Source organism: Colletotrichum jinshuiense, chromosome 1 (assembly GCF_051148585.1).
Source record: "Colletotrichum jinshuiense chromosome 1, complete sequence".
Classification (NCBI taxonomy): domain Eukaryota; kingdom Fungi; phylum Ascomycota; class Sordariomycetes; order Glomerellales; family Glomerellaceae; genus Colletotrichum; species Colletotrichum jinshuiense.
Window position 1 is genome coordinate 1,794,952 of NC_139302.1, and position 27,777 is coordinate 1,822,728.

A 27,777-nucleotide genomic window follows, 5' to 3' on the forward strand; every position below is an offset into this window, starting at 1 on the left:
CGTCGAGATTATCTTGTTTCCTCTCTTAGCTTTAATCTTCCATTGAGAACCACAAAGACCAGCAACATCACAAGCTACGCTACCTCTCCTGCTACCTAGGCTGTAGTCGGAAACTTTCTTTTTTTGGTTTTGCTTTCTTTTTTTCCTCTTTTTTTTGGTCCCCCCCGTCGAATTCGGCATCTCAACCCCGCCAGCCGTTCTCGGCAACCCCACCTTACCCAGCAGCAAGTCGCTTTTCTTGCCTGGGGCATTTCACAAAGAGAGAACGGGACGACGTCGTCATCCTCATCCACCACATCAACGACCGACCGAATCTCCCCAGTCAAACGAGCAACGATGGCCGCCGCAGCTGCGCAAGAAGCTCCCGAGGAGCCTCAGAGCGATGGATCCAAGCTCAAGACCTTTCTCGGTATCCTGAAGAAGTGAGTATCCGCCCGTTGTTCGGCGCCCCCCTTTGGCGGTCTAGCTCGCATGCGCCATACGTCGGGGCAGAGAAGGGAAGGCAGAGACACAACGTGTACGGGAGGCAAAGGACTCCGTGCCTCACTCGCGGGCGGGCCGGTGCGGTGTCTGACAAGCGACGATCCCTGGAGGGGTAAATCGCAACATCGACACCGAAGACCGGGCACCGTAGACAGGGACTCGAGCTCGCAACACACATGGGAACGTCTGGCTGACCGGCTGCTGCTTTTTTCTCATCCAGGTTCATTGGCGTCGCCGACCTCGCTGCCGTGCGCTTCTCTCTTCCCTCCCAGCTCCTCGAGCCCACGCCGAACCTCGAATACTGGAACTACATCGATGCGCCCAACGCCTTCGCCGCCATCGGCACCGCTGACGAGCCCCTCGACCGCATGCTCGAGGTCTGCCGCTTCTGGTTCACAAAGGACATCAAGTACGTCAAGGGCAGGCCTTGCAAACCCTACAACTCGTGCTTGGGAGAGTTCTTCAGGGTGAGTTGGACGGCCCTTCCATGCGCAATGCAATGAATATCTTGCTTGCTGTCCGTGGCTCGTGATGCTGACGCTCGATGACGTAAATAGTGTAACTGGGAAACTGAGGACAACGCCCCCAAAATCAACACCACGGCCCTCCAGGGCGCCGGTAGCGGCACGGCTAGCAGCTCGTCCAGCTTCAAGTCGGCCAAGGGCGACAAGAACGCCTCGGTCGCCTCGCTGTCCGTCCCGCAGCACGGCACCTCAACGCCCGAGAGCAAGAAGATCCGCATCTCCTACCTTACCGAGCAAACCTCCCACCACCCGCCCGTGAGCGCCTTCCACATCAGCTGCCCCGAGCAGGGTCTGTCGGCCCGCGGCTTCGACCAGATCTCGGCCAAGTTCACGGGAACCAGCGTCCGCGTCCTGCCTGGCGAGCACAACCTCGGCATCTTCATCACCCTCGAGAAGCGCGGCGACGAGACGTACCGCCTTACGCACCCGGCGGCGCACCTCGGCGGCATCCTCAGGGGCAGCCTGAGCGTCAGCGTCAGCGAGTTTGCATACATTACGTGCCCGCAGACCAAGCTCAAGACGATCCTGCACTACGTCGAGGCTGGCTGGCTGGGCCGCTCCACGAACCGCGTCGAGGGCATCATCTTCAAGTACGACCCCGAGAACGATACCAAGGTGAACATCAAGGACGTCCCCGAGGCCGACATCGTCGCACGTCTCAGCGGCCCGTGGCGCGAGAAGATCGAGTTCACTCTGGGCCCTAAGCCATTGGTATGTACCTTCCCCCTCCCCTCCGCTTCCGCCCTCCGTCCACAGTGAGACAGACTGACCTGACGCGTACCAGAACTCGCACCCCCCCGAAGCGCGCTACACCATAATCGACCTCGAACCCCTCAACGTCGCGCCCAAGGTCGTCCCCCCGCAAGACAAGCAGCTCGAGAACGAGTCCTTGACCATGTGGGGCGGCGTCACCGAGGCCATCCACGCTAAGCAGTTCTCCAAGGCTACGCAGGTCAAGGTCGAGCTCGAGGAACGGCAACGCGAGCTGGCACGCGAGCGCGAGCGGACGGGCGAGGTCTTCAAGCCCGTCTTCTTCGAGCAGGTGACGGGCAACGAGGGCAAGCCCGAGCTGACTGAGAAGGGGCGGGAAGTGCTCGCCAGGGCGCAGAAGGGCGAGTGGGACATTAGCAGCGTCGTATAAGATGCCGGCCCTGAGAGAGTGTGAGTGGGAGCAAGGCCTTCCTGTGAGAACGGAACCGAGTGCTGTTCCCCGGACGGAGGGGGGTTGCTTTGTGTGGATAATGGCTGGATTAAAGGCATACTCATGCGCTGGTGCTGCATCAGGCTCTTTGTTTTTGTTTTCTGTTCGACCTCTCCTCCTAGCTGGGATGGTACTCGGGGGGCATCGCTTTTTTCATTACCTCGGTCTTGGTTTTTGTTCCCCCTTTGACTTGAACTTGATGGCCGATGGCAAGACCAGAATGGTTGTTTCCAGGGCTGGTTTGCATCGTCTTGGTTTTTTTGCTTCTTTGTTTCTTTTTCTTCATTTCCTCTCCTGCATCTCCTTGTTAGCTCCCCCTTGCTTGAAGAATCCGACCCGCGCGTACAGACGAGGGAAGTTTCTCGGGCGAGGGGAGAAACGCGTCGCATTGCGCACCGGGGTGTTGGCTTGGCGGGGGATGAGGGGGGTGGGTCAGAAGGGAAGAAGAGCAGAGGCGGAGTTTTATTCTTTTTAGTCTGTTTTTTCTTTTTCTTTTGCGGCATCATTCGCTTCTCCCCCCTCCCCTAGACATTGGAGATTGGAGATGACGAATGGGGGAAGGGGATACAGCGTCACTCGCTCATCATACATACATACACACACCACACACACTCAGAGAGAGAAAGAGAGAGAGAGAGAGAGCCTCCCGAGGGAGAGGTGGGCGTCGGGAAATATTTAGATGGTTTTTGGGTTATATTAATATACTTCATTGACACACTACTTTATCTTTTCTCATGGTGAACTCGTCACGGATGTATTACTTTGCTGGAGAGGAGGTCGGAGAGCTTAAAATTCCTTGGCATGGAGTATCGAACGGGAGGGGGAATATGGTTAAAAGCTTGGCGAGCCGAGACCCCCCATTTACTTTGCTTTTCTTTCTCTTCTTTTCGGACGATGAGATTACAAACACAAGAGCTCGGGAAAGCCTCGAACCAAACTCTGGGGCCCTGACTGGCAACACTCCGCCGGATCGAGAACGTGCGTCGTTGGGTATGAAGTGAGACTGAAGGCGTGCGTTGAGGGACGAGTTTTTTATGTCTCGGAACTTTTGCCCCGTCGCCTTTTCTTTCTTTTTTGCCTTTTTATTTCCCCCGGATATCGGGGCGTCGACACATGTCTTTGTTTTCGTAGCGTAAACAACGGGAGTGGGAAAAAAATTGAGACTAAGATTTGGTGTTGGGATAAAATGGTCTCGGTTCCGGTCCTCGTCAACGTCCGGTCTCATATCTCGGGACGCCGCAACTCGGCCTGCCCGGGCTTGCCTATGTGCCCCGGCGGCCACCAGCACCGCCAATCCCGCCGGGTTACGCTACGCGTGCGGTCTCCGGGTCCCCCCTTCCCTCGCCACCGTCGTCGGTCCGCGGTGCGCTAGTCAGAGAAAAGCCTCGGGATAATTATTCGTTTCGTTTGTTTGCGCTTCTGCTGGACCCCAGCGCCAATCAGCGTTCGGCGAGGGTCCCCTCCCGTCTTGGTGACACAGGCTTCTGTCAACGACGAGGAGTCGGTCGGCGCGAGTTGACCGCGCTTTTCTCCACAGAGCCGCTAGTTTCCGGGGCTGCTTTGGATGATTTGGTGTATACATCAGAGATGACGAACTCGGCGATGGTGCCAGACTTGGCGAAGGAAAGATGTTATGCCGTCGTGCATCACAGGCTGTTGTTCTTGGCAGGGGATTGCCGTAGTAATCATTTCGACGGGTTGTGGACCCGGCACTGGAGGGCCGCCGTTGCTGATGGGAGCAGAAAGGACGGGGACAGGAGGAATGGCTACCGGCGCCGGCACGTCATATTTTCTTGTTGCTTTTTCTTTACCCCGATAACATGAACCTTACCAACCCTTGGTTAGGTAAAAAACAATCTCTTTACTTAATGTGCAAAATCTTTCCAGTGCCATTTTGAAGACATGGTTGCTGAAATTTCCAGGTCGGGGATCAGGAAGGCCTCTTCTCAAGCTCAAGACCATTTCGAGCGTCGATACTAACATTCAACCGTCAATAAACTGTAGCTGTACATAGGATTAAAGCGAGACTCAATAGCTTCAAATTGTTGCGGAGCAGGCAAGCTGAGCACCATTCGTTATTTATACGCAGGTTTCACTGGTTCAGCTAGCACCTGGAAGAAAGCTCACACATGAGAGCCTAGTTCTTCTTCAAACTAGTTGACCGCAGAACGAACCTCGCACACTCTATGGCTCTAACCTGCATTGTGACCGGGATGTGGACACTGGGACAAACAAGATCCACAACCGAGTTGGTACTCGCATGTGATATTGCTTGTTCGTTCTGTGAAATTGTCTGCTTCACCAAGACGGAGCTAGAAATGTGCTGTATGCTTCTTTATTATTTTCTTGCACTGGTAACTAGCTGTAATAAGACCCTAGTTCAGAATAACGCAGACGTTTCTCATTCACAAACCAGTACCACTTTGTGCACTTCCATGCCCCCGAATATACCGACCTTTATCATCAGCCAAGGAGAATGCTCTCACTAACCACCATTTTAGTGAACCCCTCTAGAAATACCCTCATACTACATTGCAGATTCCAGGAACGTGGATCTGTCAGTGCCGAGTCATCTGCTTATCGGACAGTACCCATGACCAGAGGGCAGCAACAGCGATCACTCCGGGCGGGGCCTTACCCAATGAAGGATATGCTCCCATTACTCCTCGGTTTCCTCATAGCACGTGCACTCGGGATTCAGGAACTTCACGCGCATTCCATCGGGCGTGTATACGAGCTCCACGTCGTCGTACACCGAAGACCAGCGCTTCTTGAGAATGATGCGGACCCCCGCATCCCACAGAGGCTTCCACCGCAACGTGAGACGGTACGGGTCCTTGGCTACCTCCCTGGCCAGCGTGGGGAACAGGTCGCCATCGACGTGATGGATTTCTTTGTGCGAGTGTAGGTCGGCCGGGGGCAGCGGGCGGGTGGTTGAGTGCCATACCCGCAAGACCTTGAGGTTCCGCAGGCTCACGAGGGCCAGGATCTCCCGCTCGCTAGAGGCCATGAACCGCTCGAGGTTAAGGCAGATCTTTTGGATGTGGCGGAGGAGTTTGGCCGCCTCTGGCAGGGGGTTCAGCATGACGGCTTGCAGCAGGTTTCTTCCGCCGTCTTCGTCGTAATGCATGTTGTCAAAGTTGGGGATGAAGACGTCGATGCTGGGGCAGACCCATGCGTGGGGCGTGGGGCCGCCGGCCTTCCAAGAGACGAACTCGACGAGGTCCTGGTAGCGAGGGAACCGGGGGAATCTCTGGCAGACCAGCCTTCGGGTCGTCTGGTTCACCTGGTAGATGTTTCGGAACCGGGCGAACCGCTCCTGCTGCACCTTGCGGTCAAAGACTGGGTTGCTGGAGATGTAGACTTGGTCGAAGGCATCCTCACTCCCATCGAAGATCCAAGTGATTGCGCCGGGGGACGATTCAGCGTAGGCGATGTCGACGCATCGATCAACGATTTCAAGGAAGATCTCATACGGCAGATTCCGAGTCTGGCTAGTTATGGCCAGCTGGTTCGCCTGTTCCTGCTGCTGCTTGCGGCTCGACATGATGGCGGTGGGTGTTGAGGTGCTTTCTGTTAGAGAGAAAGAGGGTGTGTTGCCTTTGTCGGTGTAGTATTTGTATGTTGTGAAGGAAGGATGGGGAACGCGAGGTTTGAGAAGGTCAAGTGAATTAGACGCGTCAGATGAGCGTGAAAATGGTGACGCTGGTGGGAGTTGAGAGGTGAATACACGGGTGAGGGTGAAGAGTAAGAGTGAATAACGGCGCTACTACACGAGGGCTGGGAATTTGTGAAGAGGCCCGTGGCGATGGCTTCAGGTGAGAAAACCGTTAACTGGAAGATGAGTAGAAGAAATGTGAGATGTTACTTGAAGTTTGGTTGTCATATGGTTCTGCTCCAAAAAGATTATGTATCCCAGGAGCCAGCGGCTATGATATATCTTGGCTCCTAGACGCAATGGCATTGTCTATGTGTCGCTTGTTCGTTATCTTTATGTGATTGATGAGATATGTTTTTGTTCAATACCACAAGAGTGGTCACAAGGCTTTGTTTCTGGCTGCAGTCATGGCAATTGTAACTTGGACACTACCCTTGTTCTTTTCTCATCAATATTGGCTCGATTTAACTGTCTTAGTACTGCATACTGACGCTGTTTGCTCAATGGGAGACGTTGCTCCCCTCCCAAAAGCCAAATTGTTGATTAAAACCTCTCTGCTTCCAGTCTTTGACAGATCCACAGGGTTTCCTTGTTTTGCTGGAGATTCAGAAACAAAGCGGACTCTATCCGTCATAATTGGCAGTCTATAGATACTTTACCTTCAGAACCACGCCACTTTCATCTTAACCAAATGTCCGGCACTAAGTTCTACGATACAAAAAACAGCTGAACAATGCCTTTTTGGCTGTCAACCTCTTCACTGTGGGCGCCGAGTCGCTATTGTTGAGTTAGCAAAGAGACCAGTGTCTATAAAATCCAAACCACGTAATAGTTATTGGATATATTGTTATCATTTGTCACAGTCTCTGGTATCCTGTGGTAAAAGGCTTCCAACTCGGAAAACCGTGCGCGCATTTCACTAGATTCCAAGAACTGTGCAGCGTGGTCTAGCCTACTGGAGGTATATTTCGGTTCAGGTGAGACAAATACAAATATCCTGCGTTTTTGGAAATATATATAATTGATGTTGTTGTGACAAGAGTATGCTGATATAGAGGAGTGGCACGACCAAGTCAACTGAAAGGATGCCAGCGTAGGAATGAGTATCTGCTAATAGATACTGGTAGCGGGCACTCTATGTGGTCATAACATTCAGACTACAGCATCGTCGTGAATCTCTATTTCCCTATATCGTTCAAATCCAGAAAATTTCTCGAACTTGGGTCAGACTTTTATCTCAATACGTGAAGCACTCTTCAATTGAAGCCGAGAACAATCGATTGTCTTTTTAGAGCCTGAGTCCCTAGAATCCTTCGACTCAGGCCTTGGCGCATCATCACTTACCCGAGAACGCCATCTATATGATTAGCATAACTCTCATTTTCACATGATGCTACAATGTCGTTTTTGGCACAAACTACCGCTAATAGTCTCCAATAAGAAATTTTCATTAATCGCTGAGGTCCTTATCGTGTAGGCAGGATCATATGTCAAGTTCCTGATCTGGACGAAAACAACGATCAAGCCGAGTAACCTCATATTAGCTACCACCACCTTTATCTCACGTTAGTTACCGAAGAGACAGAAATGATACAATCCCCACCTCCCATCCCCCTGCTGGAACGCTTTGTCAACCGACCGCAAGACTCAGTCTAGCCTTAATCGAGCATGGTATTGCACGATCTCACTTCCAGAAGATTCCTATGGAGTCCTGACCCATATCTACCTGAGCTCGCCCTGGCATTGGAGATTTCATCACTCGCTTCGCCTCTGGTGTTCGGGAGGATAACAACGAGCGCTTCAAGGTCGCTTCGAGGGTATCGACCCTGTAAGGTTCATGATATCCCCAATTTGTCCATACGATATTATCCCTGCCCGGTTTGGCATAATAACTGGACCAGTCCACCAGGAACAGGCCCAATGCCTGTCTGTGATACCTAAATAGTATCGTGTGGCATTGCCAATCCAGGGGGTGCTTCGGTCAACCGCGCTGCTCCTCTTTTTTGCAATTACACTAGCTATTGGAAGCGAGCTCTTCTTTTCGGGACTTGATTCTACGATGTCAAAGACGCCCCCGTGACTTCGAATTTTTTCCTTTTTTTGTCTTTTTGGGAAACTGCCCATGATAAGCAAAGCACACCTTCTGCTTTGCGCCGGCTTGAGTTCGTATGCAAGTACAAGTTCTGGAGGACTCGCGCATCCGGTGTGATAGGCTTTACAAATGTGCCTCCCAATGTCACTTACCGCCATGAGGGGGGGCTTCTGTCAAACGTAAACTATCAGGGGGCTGTAATTATCATTAACCCACAGGGTTTTACGTCAACATATGCGCTACTGGAAGCACTCAGTGGCATGGGCGATGTTTCCTTTCACCCCCTTTGTAGCTTTGTCCCGAAATCCGTTTAACGGTATCGGCACTGTGTTTTTGAAGGGTGCTGCATTTTTTACATTTTCCCCGTTTTTCAATTTTCTTTCCCTTCCTCCCTTCCTTTTCTTCTTACTATCCTTGATGATTTTATGTAGCGAAAACGGCTCGTTCAAACCATCATTGCCCACGATGAGGACGCTAAAAACGTTGGGAATCGTGGCTTCGAAAAACCCAGTACCGTGTCTAGGAGATGCGCATGTTATCGTAATGGCAAATGTGGCGTACGAACCATCCAAAGTAAATTCCAAAGAGCCGAATGGGCTGCAGTCACCCGGGCAGCCTGTTGGATGGCAATCAAGGTGTGGAAGACTTTCGTGTTTTACTTTGATCGATTCGCCCTCAGAATCGGTCTTTGCACGAGACGGCTTGACTCAGCCGCGCCCCGGCGGATCACCCCTTCGGACTACTCCACGGCGGCAATTAGCTACCGTTGTATGGGCCAACTTGGCGTTTACGCGTCTCTTCGCCACGTTTGCTGACCGAGACCATGTCATTGTTCGAGATTGTGATGGCCATGAGCTGACTGGAGGTGGAGGTGGCCCTGACTCGCCGCGCCGTGTGGCAGCTGGGACGCAGAGGGCGTGCGAACCTAATGGGAGGGGGCACTCGGGCCTCGCCAGAAGAGTTGTTAAGGGGCTGCAGATGCAGAGTTGGTCGCCGCACTTGAAAAGTCAAACAATGTAGAGGAGCCCCGGGCATTCCCAAGCCTGCAGCAGAACAATGCAATGTGCAGAGCTAGGGCGAGACAATCATTCCAGAGCTTCGGGCCGGCTGGGTTGCACTGGGGGCAATTTGTGAGGGGGGGATAAAGGCAGCGACGGGGTGCAAGAAGGCCTTGCACGGTCCAGGTTGCGGGATGTAACTAGGCCGAGGTCAAGCATAACGGAATCGCAATCTCGGGGTTCCACCTCGACCAGATCATAAGAAAGGCGGCATATAGACCCCCAATGGCCATGGTGCAACTGGCTGGGAGATTTGCCCAACTCATGCAACCTCTGCCAACGTCCAAACAGCAGCCTGTGATGGCCCGAGAGATGCGAGGCTTTTTGGGCTTGTCCCCCAACTCTGCTAGAGCAAAAGTGACTAGAGAGGGCAGACATCAGACGAACCATGGGAATGGATCCAGGTTCCTGCGGAGGACACGAATCACACACGAATATCCCGGCAGCCCGGATTCAACGGCGCGGGAATGTGGGACCACGCCCGGCCCGTGCAGAACAAAACTACAGACACTACATCACGAGTCTCGACGACCAGTCGCCACGACACCCCGTCAACGTCATCCCTCCATCGATGGATCAGCTCAAGCCAATGAGACGCAGAGCGAGGTAAGGAGTCGAATAGCAAAGGCCTCGGCCGTGGCCGACCGCGTTGGCTGGTGAGTTGATGGCGGTGGTGCCATGGCCCTAGGGCGGAAACGCTCGAACAAAGAGATTTCTGGCCTTGCCCCTGAATGAGAGAGCCCGGAGAAGCTAGAGTTTGAAGTTGTCTAATGAGGGAGCAAAAAAGCATTGTGCAGTCTATGATTGGCCGTACCCCGCACCTGGGTCTGCAATCGTGCTTCTCATCCCGCTTGACGGAATGATTTAAAGCATAATAAACATGCCCTCGGCTATGACATGGTTGTTTGCGAGTAGAGTGTCAGAGAGGAAATGACAAGTGGAGAGCCGGGCTAGACGAGCAAACCCAAACAGGGTTGCAGTCGTTCATCCTCCCGAACGTCTCTTCCCCCCCAGGGCGGAATAAGAGGGAGAGGGGAGCTCTCAGAGATGGCAAATCATGCCATCCCTGGCAGGGCTTGTTCTGGACCGCTGCCTGGGCCACTCGCTCGGCCCCACATAGATCCCTTCCATTTACCGGCAGCGACTAAACCCACTGATGTGACATAATCTGGTAGGGCTACGTCCAAGAGAAATCCTTGACACGCCTGCCTGGGTGCTGACGAGACACTGGGGTTGTGCTAATGACCGTGTGTCCGTCAAATTTAAACCACTCATCTGGGGTCGTTTCCAATGCGCGCGGTCCACAGCGAACCCACGGCCTTTTCCCCGACCCAACTTCCGCGCTCCCGCGGCATGCAAGAGATGTGCAAAGTTCGTCCGTTGGCGCTGTTGGTGTGGAGGCCGCTAAGACCCATCCCATCCCTCTAGGCGCCTCCGAACGCACCCCCCCGTCCTGTCAGGGCCCGAGAGGATTCGTAAGTGCCCTCCCCATCCAACAAAGGCCGGCATGGTGAGACCGTCTTAATATCTCTGATGTGGAGGCTTGCATACGGGAGATCATCGCTCGTCTCATGTTTAATAGCGCAGCGGCAAAATGCTCCGACCTCAGCGGACCGGGGGAAACAACACAAACACAATGTGACTATATAACATCTCGGGCTGGCCACGCCCCCCATTCTCATGATCTTCCCTCTTCACCCAAGGTACACTTTTGCGTCAGTCACTCTTTTACACCCTCAGCGGTACTATCCACGCATTTGGCAGGTTCCATCCTCCGTTCATTCCTTCAAACAAATCCAAGAATCCCGGTGATTTAACCCTTTTCAAAAAACCCAAACTACCAAGATGCGTTTCTCCGCTATTGCTGTTGCCGCTCTGGCCACCAACGCCGCGGCCTGGAAGCCCAACCGCCCCTCCGGCTCCTACTGGGGCTGGGGCAACTACGGCGGCAACTGGGGTGCCGTGACCTCCACCGTCACCGTCCCCGCACCCACCGGTGTCCCGGCCGTGACCCCCGTTCCCGCCGTGACCCCGACTCCCGCTCCCGTCGAGGAGACTCCCGTCGAGGAGGCCGCCGTGACCACCATCACCACCACGGCCCCCGCCGCCGCGGCGACCACCCCTGCCTCCAGCGGCTCCTCCTCCGGCCTCACCGCCGACCAGCAGGCCGCCCTCGACGCCCACAACGCCGCCCGCACTGAGGTCGGCGTCCCCGCGCTCGAGTGGGACGACTCCCTCGCCGCCGGCGCCCAGGAGTGGGCCACCCACCTGCTCTCCGTCGGCTCCCTGACGCACTCCCAGACCGCCGACCAGGGCGAGAACCTGTACATGCAGTCCAACACCGACAGCCCCTACATCAACGCCGCCAACGCCTGGATCTCGGAGAAGTCGGACTACAACGGCGAGACCATCAGCGGCTCCAACTACATGGGCTTCGGTCACTACACCCAGATCGTCTGGAAGTCCACCACCAAGGTCGGCCTGGCCCTCGCCACCAACTCCCAGGGCACCTACGTCGTCGCCCGCTACTCGCCCCCCGGCAACTAGTAAGTTATCCCTTCGTCACGCCCTCGAGGCGCGCGCATTCTCGGACAACAGATGGCTAACCATGGCTTGCAGCATCGGCGAGAAGCCCTACTAAACGTCGACAAATCCCAAGGAGGATGCCACAGGCAGGGCTTTGTGGATGGGGGGAAGAGGACAACAGGATCAAACAGACAAAAGGCAGGACACCTGTTCTGGTAGCTTTGGCTGGGCCGAACCACACGGGGGGGAAAAACCCCCAACCCCCTTTCATTTCCATTCTTGGACATTTTCTTGTACTTTGGGGTTTGGAGAAATACCCGTTTTCTTTTTTTCACGGCTTGACGTCGGATCCGAGTCAGATCAGGCAATCGAGATCGGGAAAAGGGGGGGTATATTTTCTGGGTCTCTCTACAATACCGCCCGGCCTTTGGCGGATTTCTTCCATGACCTGACGAGACATAGCGTAAAATGCCTCATGATGTTTCATAACATGCTCCCAGTGACAAACATGAAATCATGGCAAGTGATCATGTGATTGCTAAATGCATTGGTGTATGAGACGAGGTGACCAAACTTCTCAAAGTGGCCTTGTTGTGATTTGAAGCACCGTAGTTAGCCTTGCGGTCTCATTGAAAATCGTTGCAAAGGTAGTAAGCCAGCTATGCTGTGGATATGTTTCCCTCTCCGCTACAAAACACTCGGGTCTTCTCCGCCGTCCAGGCTCTTCTCTTACGAACCCCATCTGCTTACTCGATTCACCACCGACAGGCTTGATGTTCATGGCCAGTCCCTGTCCGGCGAAAGCCTCGTCCGAGATACCGACTCTACAGCGGACAGCCCGAAGGCCGGGGCAAAAACACATCATCATTGCCCAACGTAGCCGATACCCTTGCTCCTGCGGATTACGTGCGTTTAGGCTGAGATGGGGCCATAATTTTGAGTTGCCCACGTCGGGGCTGGACGTTTGTCCGGCTGTCTCGGGGCAATTTCGTTGAAATGATCACTTGAAATCCCGGTGCTAGTTCGAATCGACTCCACCCGTCACATTTGATTTGCAGTAGGACGTTCATTGTTGTTTCATCTGCCGGTCTATGGTTTTTGTTCCAGTGACCGAAGTCAGGCTTGAATGGCGGGGAGGAGGATGACTCCCATGGCAACTCCTCGAGGCCGTTGACACCATTTTGAAGCAGATGTGAGAGAGGGAGTTCTCTGTCCCTACTGGGGATGTTAAATAATGGCAGGTCTGTGGAGTGCCCATCAGCCTCCATGGTATCCATATGGGAACAGGTAGGTGTAGAGCCGGTCTTCACCAGTCCGTAAGCGCATGGATATCTCCATACTGGCCGCGACGAGCTAGAAGAGAAAGTACATAGTATACAAGAAGGAATTCAAGAATGACATTGGGCGATATGGGGCATCCTTTGGCAGTGTCTTCTTCAGGAACTGTAATTTACTTAATTCAGCATGGCAGGTACCTGTTGAACGGCGCAAACAGGCCATCACAAGGAGAAGCTGGAAAGTAGAAAGTTTACTATAGCACTACCCCAGAGAACGGTGAATGTCTAAAATCGTTAGTCCATGAACCTGACACGGTTATCACTTGGGTTTTCATTGCACATGTACAGATTAGGGCGGTACCTTGTTAACAGATATTGCAGGCCTCGGTTTTCAGAAGACTCTGTATTCTCACCCCTCCCGTACCCACTAACTCTCGTTGAGGGGCTCTACGTTATGCCTTTTTTTTTTCCCTGTAGTATTTTTTTTTAGCTGATCACGCAACCTCATATTTTCTGAATCTTCCCTGCTTTTTTCACCCGTGGTTTTAGTTCTACTCGATTTCTTGTTCAAGGGAAAGCACCGACGGGCATCACCATACCACCCATTAATATAATTTTGATTGTTCCCATTGACACAGCTTCTCCGTACCCTGCGAGACTTGTGTTCTCATTATAGAAGCGAGGTAGATATATGTGGGGGTTTGAAGTGTTCGACATTTGTGCTTATTGGTGGTTTGAACCCGATGGTCTAGCATAAATCTGTCGTTCAAACTGTCGTTAGACTCATGCTAGTGCTCTAACTAATAATGAAGAAAATCACTTCAACGTATTGTAAAAATATTCGCACTGACCAGCAGGAAAAACCACTTGGTGTTTTCTCAATCATTCCATTAGCGGCATCTAAACACAAGAACTCTACTTAGCGAAGCTATTCGAATATGGCCTAAATCCACAACCCCCAAAGTCGACTTTGCCAACGGCTACTAGAAGCCGTTGCAGGAAATGGGGTTCAAGTCATCGCAGCAAAAAGAGCAGCTAACCAGCCACAGAGCTAATTCGGAAGTCCGAAGGTCTAGATAGGCCTATATTCTCTGATCAGATGAGCTCCTACTGTATTCTGCCGACGGGGAATAGGAGCATGGATGATTGAAAGAGATCTCGCGTACGTCACTATGGTAAGCCGCCTGACATTATGCACCATCTCTGCGGTACTTCGTCAAGCGTTGCAACGGGAAATGACTGTGACATCTATCAAACGCTTCGATTGTAGTAGGCAGACAGCGACGCTGGTATTCAGGAGTTCGCGGGTTTGCATTGAGGGGAAACGACAGACTCTGTCGAAAGAAGATTGCGAAACCAGACAAGACTAGCGATGAAACAACAGACATCAGGCAGCCATACTTGGTAAAGGTCGGCTTGGTTGAGCCCGAAGCAGGAAGTGCGGGAGAATTTGTTTGTTATTACAGTTTCTTATGTGGGCAACCGGCGCGCCAGCCAGGCCATGATATGGTACATTCGTAGAGTGGAAACAGCTATAAGACAAGCCAAGAAGGTCTTTTTCCGGGGTTTCGTTCATCTTACACTTCGCGACCGCCATCATACATCATCCCAAGCCTTCCATCCCAGGTTTTTGATCCCTTGACTTATTTTTATTTGTAATCGTAAATTAAACTTAGGCGTTGACGAAGCCCTTGACGTTGTTCAACCACCGAACGTACTCGCGCTGCTCCTTGACGTCAATGTAGTCGGGAGCGAAGACGGCCAGGGCCTGGGTGATGCCGCGCTCCTCGAGGTAGCGCTCCATCAGGATCTGCAGGTCCTCGTCGAGGCTGCCGAAGGGGGGGCCGGGGTAGATGTCACCACGGGCGTGGGCGAGCTCAGCGGAGGCAGCGTGAGCGAGCTTGCCGTCCTCGTAGTAGAACATGTTGTCGACAACAATGGCGCCGTCCTGGGCGGAAGCGTCGATGTTGAGGGCGCCAGGGGTCTTGCCGGGCTTCTCAACGACAATGCTCATGCGGCAGGGGGGAGCGGCCTCATCGAGGTCACCCTCCTCCTCCTCGAGCTGCTCCTCGGCCGAGGCGGAGCGGGCACCGCCGGAAGCCTGGACACCAGACTGCTTGTTGGAGTTCTGGATGTCGGACTCGAACTCCTCATCCTCGAGGGCACGGTCTTGGTCGTACATCTCAGGGTCGTAGTTGGCCAGGTCGGCAATAGAGAAGGTGATGGTGATCCTGGGCATGGTTAGTTCGAAGCCCAAATAGCTTCAGCAAGGATATTGATGTGAACTTACTTCTCCTCGCCATACTTCCTTGTCAGCTTGACCTCCTCCTTGCCGGGGGTGTCGTGGATCTCAAAGGGGCTGTTGTCGATGAAGTCCTTGACGCTCGCGGGGAGCTGCTCGTTCTGCTTGACCTCCTCTTCGAACTGAAGCTCGCTCTCGAGCTTGGCGACGAGCTCAGCATCGGTCTCGCTGGCAGCCGCCTGTCTGAAGGCAGAGCTTGAGAAGGCGGATGCGCGCTGGCTCTGGACGCCGCTCCATGAAGAGGCCTTGACGAACGCACTGGGGCGCGCGGTTTGTCTGAGGGAGGTGGCAGAGAGACGAGTGAGAGTTCTAGGCGCGGAGCGCGCAATGGATCTGATGGAAAGCATTTTGGACGGTTTTGCTGTCGAAACTGTTGGTGTGGTTGGACAATGACAATGAAAGTGCAGAGCTTGTTGGGGGAGGTGGATAATTGGATCTGCAGCAGAAGCTTCGGACAGAGCTCCCAAATTTTTTTGACATCAGATCAGATCAGCGCTCGGCGAAATCTTTATCCTGTCCGAGATGCGCCGCGCGACGGGACCGGGGAGCCATCTGCAAACACTTCAGAAATCCAGGCACCAGACGGCCTCAACCCCACTCATTCTAGAAACAGCCCCGCTCATAAATTCGTGAATACTTAATCCGCTAAGCTTAATATGGTAGCAGCAGGGGCTTTACTTCCAACTCCCAAGGGACTGTCTCTGGGGTCTACGAATTCGCCGGGTTGAGATAAACTGGTACTCCTCCACAAACAACAAACAACAATCAGCTTCGAATAGAAAACTGTTTTCTCATGGACTCCATTGCACAATAAAACGATACACCAGCGTCTGGATGAAACAAATATATTGTTCGTGACTGCGATCTGTAGCCCATCACCGGCTGGCCTGCAGCTGGGTCACCACAGTTATGGCTCTGCAGATGCCCCATCTCTCATGTGGTGGCCTCTCTTCCTACACCAAAATTCTCATTAATGGAGGCTGACGTGACGTAATGCCGGAGATGCGTGAGGTACCCGTCGACTTCTTTCTTTACACTTCCAACAATGGTTTCGGGTTCTGTTGCTGGCACTGCTTATGCCATTGTCACAACTTCCAAAGACCCCGTTCCTCTTCGCGAGATAACAGAGCCTCTCTGATATGAGAACGGTGTCTTGGTGGTTGCAGACATTGCAGACGCGGAGATGAGTGACGTATTTGCACATGGCTGCTATAAATCTAAGCTTTCTATGGGCAACAAAAGATGGCGAGGCAGGTCTTACCTCGGTAGGTTGGAGATATTCTGCAGGTGCTTATGCGGAGCAGCAGATAAGATCAAGATTTTCAACGGTGTTGCTGTGAATGAAGATGAATGTCTTGGGCGAAGAAATCAGGGAAACGAGACCCGGCCGAGAGATATACTCATGAAATAGGAGAACAGCTTGCACTACCCCCATGCCTTTGAAGACGCGGTGGGGTTTCCCATTAACAAGCCAAAGCTGCAGCACCACAGTCCCAAAGATTCTCAGAGTAAGCGCCAGCATCCTGATCCTTCAGTTTGCGACATTTTACGACGCCGTCCACAGCATCTTGCCACCACTGAATGATGAAGTCTGGGTCGAGTAGAGTATTGGGCCCATCTCGACCACAAAAGTTACCAGCGTGTAACCGTGCAAATGCCTATGAAGAAGAGGAGGAGGCCGGCTGTGCAATGTAGCACCTGGAACCGGCGAGATCGAGGTTTAAGTATGGAGCAGGGAGATGGGACAGGGCAGGGTTGTTTGGCGACAACGTGGTTCCAGTAGCCTGGGCCAGGAGGCTTGGGGCAGATCGATTCATGTTCTGGGCCGCCTGGTCGCTTGTGGGGTGAAAAGACATCAGTCGTCAAGGGATAGAGGTTGGCTAAGTGATTGGAACACCGGTTCCCGGCATCATCGTCACTCGTGGTGTGCATGATTGGAACTCATGGGCAGAGGATGAGGTGATATTGGGCTAAGGCGAGATCGAGCTTCGTCGGAAGCACATGTGGTAACTGTTTCAAGAGAGACCACCACGTTGGCTTTTTACATGAAGCCGTTCGATCCCTGCTACCAAGTCCCAAGGGGCGGTTGATACGGTACGTTCCTGCCCGCAACGCCACATGTCCACCACGTTTGGCGCTCCATCAACCCTTGTGCAACGACATAGAAGACAATGCTGGAAAAGGTCGATAACTCAGCGGTTTGATCGTACGTGGTCCGCTGTGACCCGAGTATCGCCTTCGTATCTTGTCCGCGCGGGTGCTGTGTGTAACCGGAGGAATTGCTTGTTGGCCAAACAAACCTCTGGTACACGCATGCTTGTCCGAGACATCTTCCGCGAAGAGCCCCCGCAAGTTGCACCGTACAAGACCATGCACAGAAATTAGAACCGACGACCCCCTCTCTTCCCAATCAAACGCCGGTTTGCTTCAAGGCCTGACTTGTTTACGGCCTGGTGGGGTCTTCCAAACGCCAAAACGCCGCTGTGATGCTGTCCACCTTCAGTTGCCGCCCTTCTGAGGGAAGCTAGACTGCTTTGTCGTGCCCTCGGCCGTAATTTTGACCCACGATACGGAGGTGAGGTAAGACCATGAGCCCTCCCAGCGGTCGAGCGCTCTGACGTTGGCCTCCGTCGTCAGGTCAGGAAGGTCTACGGAGAAGTTAGCAGCACGTACGGAAGATGATCAGGAGCGTCCCCTAAACGAATTCAAAAAAGAACACTTACAGAAACCAATCCTGTACTCTTCTTCGAGGTTCGAGACCCTCAACTTGAGTAGATCCTCCTTGGCGCTCGCAGGGCGTCCAGCTCGGCGGGTCTTCTTGACCTCGGCGTACTCCTCATCGTACTGGTGCACGAATCTACCAAAGTGTCAGTGCCTTGTCTTGCCATGTGGTGCGGACTGCGGTGAAATGGGGAAGACTCATGGACGCACTTGTGGATGAGCTTCTGGATGGTGGCCATGTCAAGAGGGACGGTTCCACTTTCTTGGACGGCCTTTTGGAAGAATGCGGCACGGTCAACTACGAAGGGTCAGTCTTGATAAGTCTAGATGCAATGGTTCGTTGCGGTGAATGGTCTTACGCATGGGCTGTTCCTTCTTGTTTCTGGAGGAGGCGAGTTTCTCCAGCTTTTGGTCTCTTATCGATGCCTTGTGAAGGCGCTTGGAGTCTCTGGAAAACTCATGCAGAGCCAGGTCGTGGCCATTCCGCTTCTTGGCAATGTGCTTGCGGGCCTTTTGTAACGTTGAGGGCATCTTGATGGCGGTAGTTTGGCGCAGCTAAGTGATAAGTCGTAAGTGAGATTGTAGTAAACAAGGCGCCAGAGGTTGAGATTGAGATTGAGATTGAGATGTCTTCGCTCTGTCGGTCTGTGCCCCACCAGATGAAAATCCCATCCAGGCTCATGAGTGTGAATGGCGGTGCCACCGCCAAAGAGGAAAAAAAGGTTTGCCCCACTAAAACCGAAAAGGGTCCAATGATCTTCAGCCGGATTGGGACAGAGTGACGTTGCTCTGGAAATCTCAAGTTGTCGGCGCTAAGCCTCTTTGGGGCCGCAATCTGGCTAGGGCCTGCAAAAAGTCGCGATACGACTTGACGCGGTGTGTCCCACCCGCGTTCCAATATACCAGGGCCTATTCCCCCACCCGGCGAACACCGTCCCTTTCCCGTGCAGGAAGCCGCGATTCACTCCACTGCACATCTTCTCTCCCCCGACCTCAGCATCGTCGTGAATCTCTGCCGACCTCAACTCCCAGCTCCCATCGCTTCGTCGCCTGTACACGTTTGCCCCCCAGGAACCGTCCGCCAATATAGCGCCAGCTGCTTTGTTTACTTTCGCCCCCGGGGTCACCTGACTTGGCGTGCCGACCTCCGACTTCTACGCGAACCATCTCTTCTACGCGTCTTGCCTCTCGACGGATGGGCTGAATACTGATTTCCATTCTCTGCCCGGCTTTTGGCCTGTGAATCGGACCCGAGCGAGACCCCAAAGCCTCGAGATCTCTAGACCTCTGGACCTCTAAGGACCTGCGGGTTCATTCTTGAGATAAACCATGGGCGTCTCAGGTACTTCTCTCCCTTGCTTCGGGCCTGGCCGATTGCGTTGCTCACCATCGCCCCCTAGGCCTTCTTCCGCTTCTCAAGTCCATCCACAGGCCAACCGAGTTGAGGAAATTCGCCGGTGAGACGCTCGGCGTCGACGCCTATGGCTGGCTTCACCGTGGAGCCATTGCCTGTGCCGTTGACTTGGCCAAAGGCAACCCCACACGCAAGTGAGTGGCCCCAGTCGTGCGCTCCATCTGGCGCCTCCGAGCTACGCACTCGCTGGCCCGTATGCCCGGTACCTAACATTGCATCAGATATGTTGACTTCGCCATGCATCGGGTGAGAATGCTGAAGCATTTTGGCGTCACGCCCTACATTGTCTTTGACGGCGACTTTCTTCCCAGCAAAGCCGCGACCGAGGGGTCCCGCGCTAAACGACGCGAGGAGAGCAAAAGGTCAGCCATGGAGCTCCTCAAAGCCGGAAAGCCGTCGCAAGCAGCTCTTGAGTTTCAGAAGGCCATCGACGTTACACCAGAGATGGCACGCAATCTTATCGACGAATTGAAGAAATTGGACATTTCGTACGTCGTTGCACCGTACGAAGCCGACGCTCAGCTCGTCTATCTCGAACGCCAAGGTCTTATCAGCGGCATTCTTTCGGAGGACTCGGATCTCTTGGTGTTTGGTTGCAAGCGGCTCTTGACGAAACTCGACCAGTACGGCAACTGTATTGAAATCAATCGGAGGGACTTCTGCGCGTGCCGGGAGGTTTCCCTGACGGGTTGGTCCGACACCGACTTCCGCCGCATGGCTATTCTCAGCGGGTGTGATTACCTGGAGGGCATCAATAACATGGGCCTGAAGACAGCTTACCGGATGATTCGCAAGTACAAGACGCCTGAACGATTGGTCCGGATGATTCAGTTTGAGGGGAAGCACCGCGTCTCGGAGAACTACATGTCACGATTCGCCCAGGCAGAGCTGACTTTCCTCCACCAAAGGGTGTACTGTCCAACAAAGAAGCAATTAGTCTGCCTGACAGAACCCGAGGAGGGCAAGGGTGTCGAGGATATGCCGTTCATCGGTGGCTACGTCGAAGCCAAACTTGCCACAGCTATCGCTGTGGGAGATGTCAATCCAATCACCAAAGAGACCATCATCCCTGCGCCCATGCCCGGCTCGAAGTCCGACGCGAAGAGGAGACACTCCCAATCTGCCGAAGCTCTAGCGGCGAATGCCTCTTCGACCACAACCCGCACGCGGCCACCGGTCAAGCCCATCGACTCGTACTTTAAGGGTCACCAGCGCATTCCAATGGGCGAGATGGACAGTAACTGTTTCTCGGTTGACCCTCAGCAAGTTGCCGCTCTCACTCACAATGGCCTTGTGCCTCGAGTCTTTCCACTTCCCAGACCATACATCAATGGTCCGTCATCATCACAGCCGGCCGCCAACTCCCGCCCTACCCGAACCGCCCGTTCAAATACCTCCCCGCGCCTGCTACGACGACGGACGGAGCCCATTCAGAATCTTCTAGAACAGAATGCTCCCGAGCGCTCTGACGAATCCCGCCGTGTCACAATCGGTAATGAAGCGAATACGCTGGACGACATCGATGCTCTGATGAGGGGCAGCTCTCAACGACCGCCTAAAAAGGTTCGCCTTTGTGCGGATACTGATGTCGCCGCAGCCAAACCCGAGGAATCCCAAAAGAGCAAATTCTTCCACAAGAGCGGAAGCACAACCAATAAGAGCAAGAAAGACAGCTTTTTGTTCTCCGACGACTCAATAGACGAGGCGTTGCTGAATCTCCCCGATCTGGACGGGTGGCATGCTCCGAAACCGAAGTCGATAACCGTGTTCGAGGAGAGCCAGAGCACGGAAGCAACCACTGGCACAGACAGTCAGTTTAGCAAGGACGAGGAGGTAACAGGTACGCCACAGACTGATCTGTCTGAAGACGACGACGCTTCCGAGCCGAAAAAGCCTGCCTTATTACTCCCCGAGACAAATTCAAGGCGCACTTCTCTGCGGCAGTTCGCCTTCACCTCTCAGCCAAGCCCTGCTGCCTCAAGCCAGCCCGACACACCGTCAAGCGCTGTTTCCAGACAATCATCCATTTTTACCCCTTCAACCGCCGCCCCATCCACCGTAGCATCCTCGATCAATTTCTCTGCCAGCTCGATCACAGCTACCGCGTCTAAAGCCACCCCTCTCCTCACACCGCTCCAGCGCATGGGAGCTCGTGCCCTCCAGCGGAAGAACCCACCCGCCCGACGGCCCCTTTCTCCCACCAAGAGCACGATACAGCGTAGCCCAAAGCGCAGCCCCCGGATGAACCGGTTTCTCAAGTCGATCCCCGTGAACCCTTCGTTCGTACCCCTGCCCAAGGTTGACCTGGCCGAGGTTGAGGCTCTGAACGCGCCGTGCGGAAGTGAAGACCAGATTGTTCCCGATAGCGACGGTGAAAACGACGACATCTTCGCTCAGGGTCTTGGCGAGACAGAAGAGGCCTCGCGACCCAGGGCTCTGAACCTTTCGCGGTTCGTATACAACTAGATCACCATCAGGAACTACACTTGTCGACGCAACGTTATTATTTTGTTCTATTCACACTGGAAGCAGGCGTTAAACAGTACGCATCTTTCAAGGCGTAGGCCGGAGAGGGACATTATCCAATCCCATCGATAGGACAGACTTTGTTACGTCTTCGGAGCATACGATTATGATATCCCCATCTGCTAAGACAGACGGAAACTTTTTTAAATGGTAATGGTATGGATCAATGACCATCAGCATGGGGGTAGCTGGGCCTTTGCGCTGTATGGACAGGACTGGAAGCAGCATTTACCACTTGTTTTTTTCCGCCCGAGGCAAGCAGGCGAGAGGGCAGGCAGAGAGAAGGGATGGGTTAGCCGGTTTTGTTTTGTATGCATTTTATCAGGCGTCGGAGTTTCCCATTAGTGGTAGGATTATATCATGGCACGGAAATAGAAACACGGTTTCAAGAGGATACTGTTCATATTTTAAAGTGAAGACCTTATTAGTAGCGCTTTGTCTCAACCTGCTTGCCTGCTGGCTGTTGACCGATCGTACTGCATCGTGAGTGGTTGCCGCGCCACGTGGCCCCGTTCTATCTAGTCTACAGAATACATTACGCATATCGCCGCCTCAGAGGCTGCTAGTACTCCTTCCCAGGAGCACGCGGGAACGTATCGTTGCGGTGCACCGGGTGTGTAGTGTCGGTGCTGTGGGCATGCGACCATTATGGATAGATGCACCGTTAACTGTCAATCCGGTCCTCTACCTCTGTTCTTCGTCGGATTTACACTTTCCTTAGTCCGGGGGTGGTGGTTATTTCGGCAGCCGCAAGTAGCTCCGGAGGCGTCCACGCCAGGTTGGACAAGGCTGAAGGAAAGGGCCTGGCCACGCCACACTTGAAGGCATGACGTATAGGCCATGAGCTCGCAAGAAGAATGTTTCTTTGCCCTACTAAGGACAATGCCTGGTGGAGATGAGAGGCGGGCATATATACGCTAGCAAGCGGGCGAGATGTAAACACTACTGCCGTCGGCCTGTCAACCCTGACTGCGCGTAATTGAGACTTTCTGGGCATTGAAAACCGATCAATCTATATCCAATCACGTTTGCTAGATTTAGCCGTGGAGAAACAGGTATGTGGTAGACTCGTCTAGTCCTCGGTCTAGTCCTCTCGCTCGGGGTAGGCGATCTCCTCCTCATAGACCTCGTGGGCTAGGGGCTTGTGAAAAAGTACATTGAAGGAGTGGCTAGAGACAGAGCTAGAGGAATGCCATTATCGTATGGAGCCTAGAGAGAACCAACAAAGCTAGCCGGGCGGGTCAGATTGGCGTAAGACTGCACTTACGGACGTATAGTGTGATGACCCTATGGTACGAAGCATCCAGCCTTCAACAGTTATACCAGGATGCAGGTACGATAACCAGCAATACGCATAATGCAGAGCAATCAAATAAACGGGCTGAAAAAGAGAGATGAAAGAAAAGGCCCTAGGCGCTAGCCAGGGGATGGCGTTACCGTCTCTTTGTGACGTGACGCCACTATTACTCAACGTGGGATCGCTCCAAGTCGTGCCGCCATCACCGTTATGGCAGACGATATATTCTATCTTGACCGATGAATGTTATGCAAGCTGTGCAAGCGCCCCAAGCTGACAGACCGGACCGGTCACTGAAGTGTATTTGCCGACCTCTCGGGTTCAGGACCGAGATATAAAACCAAAGGTCCTCCCTCCCGCCTCGCTCACTCTCTCTCACAGTCTCTCAGCCTTCTCCTTACCTCTGCTCTGTTCTATCACTGGCACCGTTAGTTGCAATGATCATTCCTACCTGTGCTGACACCCCCGCTACCATCGTCGCCGCCCTGAACGTCACTGTTCTTTCTCATTTGTCGCCCAACGCAACCATCCCCCACGGCTACCTCCCGGTTGCCGCTGCCAGCGACATCAAAAACATACCTCCGGTTGTGTATGGCGCGGTCGGGGCCGTGTCGACGATTGTGATCGCCGGTCTCGCCATCTTCAACTTCGCCCGCGGGTCTTCGCCGCCTCAGTCCTCTAGCGGCCGGGCTGACGACGTCTACGGTGGTAGGAACGGCGACAGCGCATGAGGCGTCGAGACGCGGTCGTTGGGGGCCGTCTCCGCACCGTCCCCGCCAGCATCTCCGGTCTTGGGACGACCCCCATCTATCCGTGCGGCAGTCGGCGATCGGATGGTTGAACCGTCGGTAATTAATCCCCCTGCCCCCGCATTTCCCTACCTTGCCTGTACATGGGGTGTGGAGCGCGAAATGGACAGAGCTGATTCGTCTCCCAAAAACGCAGGGGAACCGCCGCCTGGTATGGCAACAACCGGTAGACGCTGGCGGCGCCTCGCCTAGAATGCCAATCCCAGCGACATGAATCCCCAGGAGGGCTACGTAGAGTAGCAGCGTGTATTCACTTCTTACTTTTGTATTATTTATTTATTTGGTACGACGGGTGCGGAATAGGGATGGGGGAAAGCGGCGTTGGTGATTTGTTTTTATGGTTCTGGCGTCGCAAATTAGAACAGTAGAATAGACGGGCGCGACTTCTCTTCTTCGACGGCACGATGGTGCAAATATAACATTTGACCCATCTGTCCCTGCAACTTCTCTTGTGTGATACCCGCCAGAACATGGCTCAAAAACTGGTTACGAATTTCTCACTGAAATGCTGCTCAACAGCTACCTGCTCCCCACACCCCTTTCCCCCTTCCCTTTCCCCCACGATGCTAACATTGACAGACTTGGATGTTGGCCGCTGCTTCCTGGTCGCAGATTCAGGGTAAGTATACGTAGATTTGCAACGCCAAACCTCAGCAGCATGCGTGTAATGCGGTGTTGACTTTCACTCTGCACTATAACAAGGTAACGGGCTCTTACGGCCGATGGGCGCGAACTTAGTGTAGGCGTCCAAGCACTAAAAGGCGGGGGAGGGGGGAGTCGAGAAAATAAACAAAGCATAAAAGTTAATCCCCCCACGTACCTTCGCCATCTAGCTCCGATGACGGACCTGACGTCTTTAGCGAGCAAAGGCCTTGCCTCCCAACCTAGCGGAGTGGTGGCTGGCACATGGACCAAGGCTGTCATCGATGGCACGTCGTTGCGGGCGGGGATGGTGCGAGTCACGGATAGGCATGGCAAGTTTCAACGTACAGAGCAGTGTAGGTAGATCTTGGGCATGTTTCTGGCCTGGGGATGATGTAATCTTGGCCAATCAAGGAACCCCCCGCTCGCAGCCGGTATTAGACCATTGAGTCTCGAGCAGACCTTGTGGTCCAGACCGGTCATGGCACAGGACACGTTCAATGAGGATCAATATACCGGTACTCGGCAGACTGGGCGGCACTCTCGAAAATCGAAACGGTTAACCCATGGGTGCCAAAGTGGTTGCAAGAGATTGCACACACATAGACTTCGAAATTACATCCTCGATTCGTTATCTTGTCGGTCATTGCGTCATTTGCCAACTTCAAACATACCCTCGAGTCAGTCAGCTAATTCTGACAAAAGCCTGATTGCGTTCCCGTTAGTTGTAGTTGGGAGATTTGCTATCATTTCTCGTTGGCACATTAATCTCGTAGATCACTGGTGCGGGTAGCTGTAAGGTGTACAGTCTCAAGACATGGCTTCGCCAAAAGGCATGATGCATAACCCTCGCCGCTGTGCCTGGGACACTCGGCTTGTAACCGGAAGACCTATACCATACACAACGCTCATGATGCGCTTTGTCCCGCGCGTTCCTATAATACCATCCCTAGTAATTTCTGGCTGATGATGATGCCGATAATTGTTCAAGAGTTGTAGCAACAAACGCTTCTCCCTCAGAACCAGAACTGTGTCCATCTCCGCCAAACTCTTCGCCACCATATTTGCCACCATCTTCTCTCTCTAAGTTCAGGATCCGCATGCACGGGCCGAAACCTGACTTCGAGGACGAGAAGAATGCTCGTGAGAGGTTGCAGTAGCATCTGGGCTCCCTGCCTAAGATCGAGAACGGAGCCGGGGAAATCCCCGTCATCTTCACTCCCTTGACGCCGCATGCGGTACACGTCATTTGCAGACTCCTAACGGCGGCTGCTCGTGGCAGCGGCTTGTCCAGGGTTGTGGAGATCAACATTAAAGGTCCAGCGTCCTGGATACGGGTTAGCGAGGATTCGTCCCCAGGTGTTCTGAGTTTCCATACCATTGGCCAGGTTGTCTGCGGTGTCCTCGAGCAGAATGATGCGTCTCTTCTTGCAGTAAGACGTCTTGTCCATGATGTCCACCTTTAGTTTCTTATCACAGAGCTCCTGGACGGGCTTCTCAAACATCTCCGACAGAGCCTCAACCGCCATCTCAAGATCCTTCTGGTTGTCTTCGAAAATCTCTGTCAGGTTGTTCCGTGCCAAGTAGAAAGCGAAGGCGTAAGTCCACTTGAGCGTTTGTCGGCAGGTTTGGAGTGTCTGTGAAGCTTGGTTGAGGTACTGCACTTCGATCCATGACATTCCAGAGGCAGTCTGCAGCTGTACCATCTTCTTCTCCGTCTTGTGGTAGATATCCTTGTCCAACTTGGCGGACTGCTCGTGATTGGCATATCGGTTGTAGTAGTGCAAGTAGCGCTCTAGCGATATACGCGACTTGGCCTGCGCATCACGAGCGTCGGTGCCACTCTTTTCCTCGAATCGATTGCAGTTGTACCAGCTAGTGCCATGCTCAGACCACAAGCCCATGCACATCCAGCAAAATTCGTGCTTGCATTTGCGGCATGTCATGTGATTGCAGCCGCCGTTTTTCTCGATTGTAGAGTTGCATTTGGGGCACTCCTTGGTGTTAGCCGAAATCCAGTTGGCAGTCTCTGAATCGTCAGCACACTTCTTGAGCCATCTTTTGACGAGTTCGCAGGGGGCAGGTTGGTGGTCGTTGAGTATGCAGCCGAAACAGAAGCGATGGCCGCAGCCGCAGGCGACTGTGGGAACGATCCTGTCCAGATCCTTCTTCTTGATGGCACACTCGACGGCATTGGGGCAGTCGGGTGCAGGGCACCATTTGAGCGAGTCCTTGTCCTCCACGTATGTTCGATTCAGCAATTCGTGGTATCGTAACGTGAGATCAGAAGCGACTAGAATATCCAGGGATTTGGAGTCAATGATGCGGCCGCAGCCTTCTGCGGGGCACTGGATGCGGGCAGCCTCGCCCTCTTCGCGAATCTTCTGGGTTAGGTAGTGGCGGTAGCAATCGACACAGTATCGGTGGTCGCACTTCAGAGCAAACGTCTGAAGGCCTTCCTCGTCCTCGCAGCAAATGTCGCACATGAAGCCCGGAATAGCCTCGAGCTTGGGCGGGCCTGTTACTTTTGAGCCGAGCCCTGCGGCCTCCAAGACCTTATTGGGGGTATCCATGTAATCCTCGATAAGACGTTCTTTGTTCCACCTGAAGTGCCGCAACAATATCGCAACGTCTTCCTTGCGGATGTTGAGGATCATGTTGACCTCGTCAATCATGTCGTCCTGCTGGCGTTGGATGTCCTTGGGCTCGTATACTTTGTATGAGATGTCGTACGCCACCTTCTTCTTGCTGTCCGAGTCCTTGATAATGCCCAGGTCTGCGTCGGGCTCGTCATCGAAGTCGTCCTCGTCGAAATCTAGTGAGGGAACAAAGAAGTTAGCTCGGTGTTGGGCTGCGGTAGGGTGTGGACGAGAAGCACGTACCATCTGGACCAGACATGTCCTCGCCGCTGTCGTCCTGCATCATCTCGTCCTCGCTCGAGAGAGCAGACATGAAGTCCTCCTCGGAATCCATACCGTTGCTCGCGGTGGTGACCGGGGTTGGGGGAGTGTCTGGTTTGGCAGCTGAGGCGATCCTCTTCTTGGGCAAGGCGTCTTGGGTATTGGAGGATATCGTCGCCTCAGCAGCCTTTCGCTTCCTCGTGGTGGGAGGAATGGTGCCGACTACGAATGGAGGCGAGGGGAGCGTTTCCTTTGATGGAAACGGCGAGAGTTATGGGCGAGAGGGTGTGTTTGGTAACGACGATCTGACCCAAGAGGGAGGCGAGGGGTTGTGGTTTTGTCGGTCG

General features: G+C 53.6%; 8 protein-coding genes across 8 annotated transcripts; 4 read left to right on the top strand and 4 right to left on the bottom strand.

Moving 5' to 3' along the window:
- Window positions 1-336: 336 nt before the first annotated feature.
- On the top strand, window positions 337-2,148 carry EsH8_I_000481 (uncharacterized protein; the record flags this gene model as incomplete). The annotated part of the gene is made up of 4 exons (XM_083267894.1): window positions 337-422; window positions 704-950; window positions 1,041-1,718; window positions 1,792-2,148. The coding sequence occupies 4 exons, from the start codon at window positions 337-339 to the stop codon at window positions 2,146-2,148; spliced, it is 1,368 nt and encodes a 455-aa protein (XP_083118332.1).
- Window positions 2,149-4,867: 2,719 nt separating this feature from the next.
- Window positions 4,868-5,755, bottom strand: EsH8_I_000482 (uncharacterized protein; the record flags this gene model as incomplete). Its single annotated transcript, XM_083267895.1, has 1 exon — window positions 4,868-5,755. One exon carries the CDS (start codon window positions 5,753-5,755, stop codon window positions 4,868-4,870), a length of 888 nt encoding a protein of 295 aa, XP_083118333.1.
- Window positions 5,756-10,861: 5,106 nt separating this feature from the next.
- EsH8_I_000483 (CAP domain-containing protein) lies at window positions 10,862-11,657 on the top strand (the record flags this gene model as incomplete). The annotated part of the gene is made up of 2 exons (XM_083267896.1): window positions 10,862-11,562; window positions 11,636-11,657. 2 exons carry the CDS (start codon window positions 10,862-10,864, stop codon window positions 11,655-11,657), a joined length of 723 nt encoding a protein of 240 aa, XP_083118334.1.
- A 2,834-nt stretch (window positions 11,658-14,491) lies between these two features.
- On the bottom strand, window positions 14,492-15,468 carry EsH8_I_000484 (mitochondrial glycoprotein; the record flags this gene model as incomplete). The annotated part of the gene is made up of 2 exons (XM_083267897.1): window positions 14,492-15,050; window positions 15,110-15,468. The coding sequence occupies 2 exons, from the start codon at window positions 15,466-15,468 to the stop codon at window positions 14,492-14,494; spliced, it is 918 nt and encodes a 305-aa protein (XP_083118335.1).
- Window positions 15,469-17,620: 2,152 nt separating this feature from the next.
- On the bottom strand, window positions 17,621-18,373 carry EsH8_I_000485 (translation machinery-associated protein 16; the record flags this gene model as incomplete). The annotated part of the gene is made up of 4 exons (XM_083267898.1): window positions 17,621-17,769; window positions 17,845-17,978; window positions 18,053-18,140; window positions 18,202-18,373. 4 exons carry the CDS (start codon window positions 18,371-18,373, stop codon window positions 17,621-17,623), a joined length of 543 nt encoding a protein of 180 aa, XP_083118336.1.
- Window positions 18,374-19,171: 798 nt separating this feature from the next.
- On the top strand, window positions 19,172-21,722 carry EsH8_I_000486 (exonuclease 1; the record flags this gene model as incomplete). The annotated part of the gene is made up of 3 exons (XM_083267899.1): window positions 19,172-19,184; window positions 19,243-19,390; window positions 19,478-21,722. The coding sequence occupies 3 exons, from the start codon at window positions 19,172-19,174 to the stop codon at window positions 21,720-21,722; spliced, it is 2,406 nt and encodes an 801-aa protein (XP_083118337.1).
- A 1,794-nt stretch (window positions 21,723-23,516) lies between these two features.
- On the top strand, window positions 23,517-23,810 carry EsH8_I_000487 (uncharacterized protein; the record flags this gene model as incomplete). The annotated part of the gene is made up of 1 exon (XM_083267900.1): window positions 23,517-23,810. The coding sequence occupies one exon, from the start codon at window positions 23,517-23,519 to the stop codon at window positions 23,808-23,810; it is 294 nt and encodes a 97-aa protein (XP_083118338.1).
- A 1,979-nt stretch (window positions 23,811-25,789) lies between these two features.
- EsH8_I_000488 (RING-5) lies at window positions 25,790-27,503 on the bottom strand (the record flags this gene model as incomplete). The annotated part of the gene is made up of 3 exons (XM_083267901.1): window positions 25,790-25,857; window positions 25,909-27,345; window positions 27,413-27,503. 3 exons carry the CDS (start codon window positions 27,501-27,503, stop codon window positions 25,790-25,792), a joined length of 1,596 nt encoding a protein of 531 aa, XP_083118339.1.
- Between the last annotated feature and the right edge of the window lie 274 nt (window positions 27,504-27,777).